Source organism: Merops nubicus, unplaced genomic scaffold (assembly GCF_000691845.1).
Source record: "Merops nubicus isolate BGI_N331 unplaced genomic scaffold, ASM69184v1 scaffold32012, whole genome shotgun sequence".
Taxonomy (NCBI): Eukaryota; Metazoa; Chordata; class Aves; order Coraciiformes; family Meropidae; genus Merops; species Merops nubicus.
In genome coordinates this window covers 8,205-9,255 of record NW_008596108.1, presented here as the reverse complement: position 1 = coordinate 9,255, position 1,051 = coordinate 8,205, and the positions used below count along the sequence as shown (strand labels likewise).

At 56.2% G+C, this 1,051-nt stretch overlaps 1 protein-coding gene across 1 annotated transcript in view; it reads right to left on the bottom strand.

Moving 5' to 3' along the window:
* Nucleotides 1–574: 574 nt before the first annotated feature.
* Nucleotides 575–1,051, bottom strand: part of CYGB (cytoglobin) — a gene marked incomplete at its 5' end in the record, with an annotated part of 936 nt that continues 459 nt past the window's right edge. Inside the window, one exon of the mRNA XM_008936287.1 lies at nt 575–739. Coding sequence (XP_008934535.1) covers nt 575–739 — 165 coding nt within the window. The remainder of the gene's footprint in view (nt 740–1,051) is intronic.

Here is a 1,051-nt window from a genome sequence, read left to right as displayed (position 1 = left end):
GAGGGACTGGGGATGACTGGAGAGGCGAAGGCTGCTGCCAGCCCAGGCTGCAGGGTGATGGACCACCAAGAATGGCTCTGGCCACCCGCCCTGCCAGGGGGGTACAGAAAGTGCAAAGCAAAGTGTTTTAGGTGCCAGCCAGGCAGCCGGCTGTCCCCAAAAGCATCGTGTCACCGAAAGCAAGGAGCCAGGTTTACCTGGGGTAAAGTGTCACTGCCACACAGCAGAGCTGGGGCAGGGACTTGGAGATGGTGCAAGCGAGGTGCAGGATTTGGGGGGTGGTGATGGACGGGCCAGGACGGTAAGATGGAGCCCACAACCAACGCTCTCCCCTGGAGCACTGCGTCCCCTGCCACCGCTTCACCCCGACCCACCCACACCCGTCGTGGTTCTATTTATTTTTTTTGGCTTATTTAGTTTTTTAAACCCCGTGGAGATCAAATTGTGACTTGGCAGCTAACAAGAGCTGGCCCTGCCGGGCTCCCCAGACTGAGCGAAGATCTTGAGAAGAGACCAGAGTGAAGTCCTGGGGTGAGCCAAGCCCTCCCTGCCCCTCGCCTGGCCCCGTGGCCGCTCACAGGGGGGCGGTGGGGTACTGAGCCCAGCCCACCTCCTTGTAGGCCGCCGTCACGTGGGTGTAGATGAGGGTCCTCATCTTGGCCCAGGCGCCGTGGGCCTCCGGGGTGAAGTCGTTGGCATAGGCCTCAGCGATGACCTCCAGCATGACACCAGTGAGTTTCTGGGGGAGGCAAAGGGTTAATAACGCTCCAGGGAGCAGCTCACAGCACATCGAGCTTTTTCTCACAAAAAAAGATTGAATCCTGCCACCGAGGTGTGGGAATGAGAACACAGACAGGGCAGGTAACCAGCCTGCCCAGGCAGAGGGGTGCCCGAGACCCAGGCACAATGGGGTGCTCCTGGCAGGTTCAATCACCTCCCTCATTTGCTCAGTTATCAATTTTAATATTATCATATTAATAATTATTCATTATTATTAATAATAAATTATTTAGTCCCTTCTATCACGCTGGGTTCCTACAAGAAGGGATGT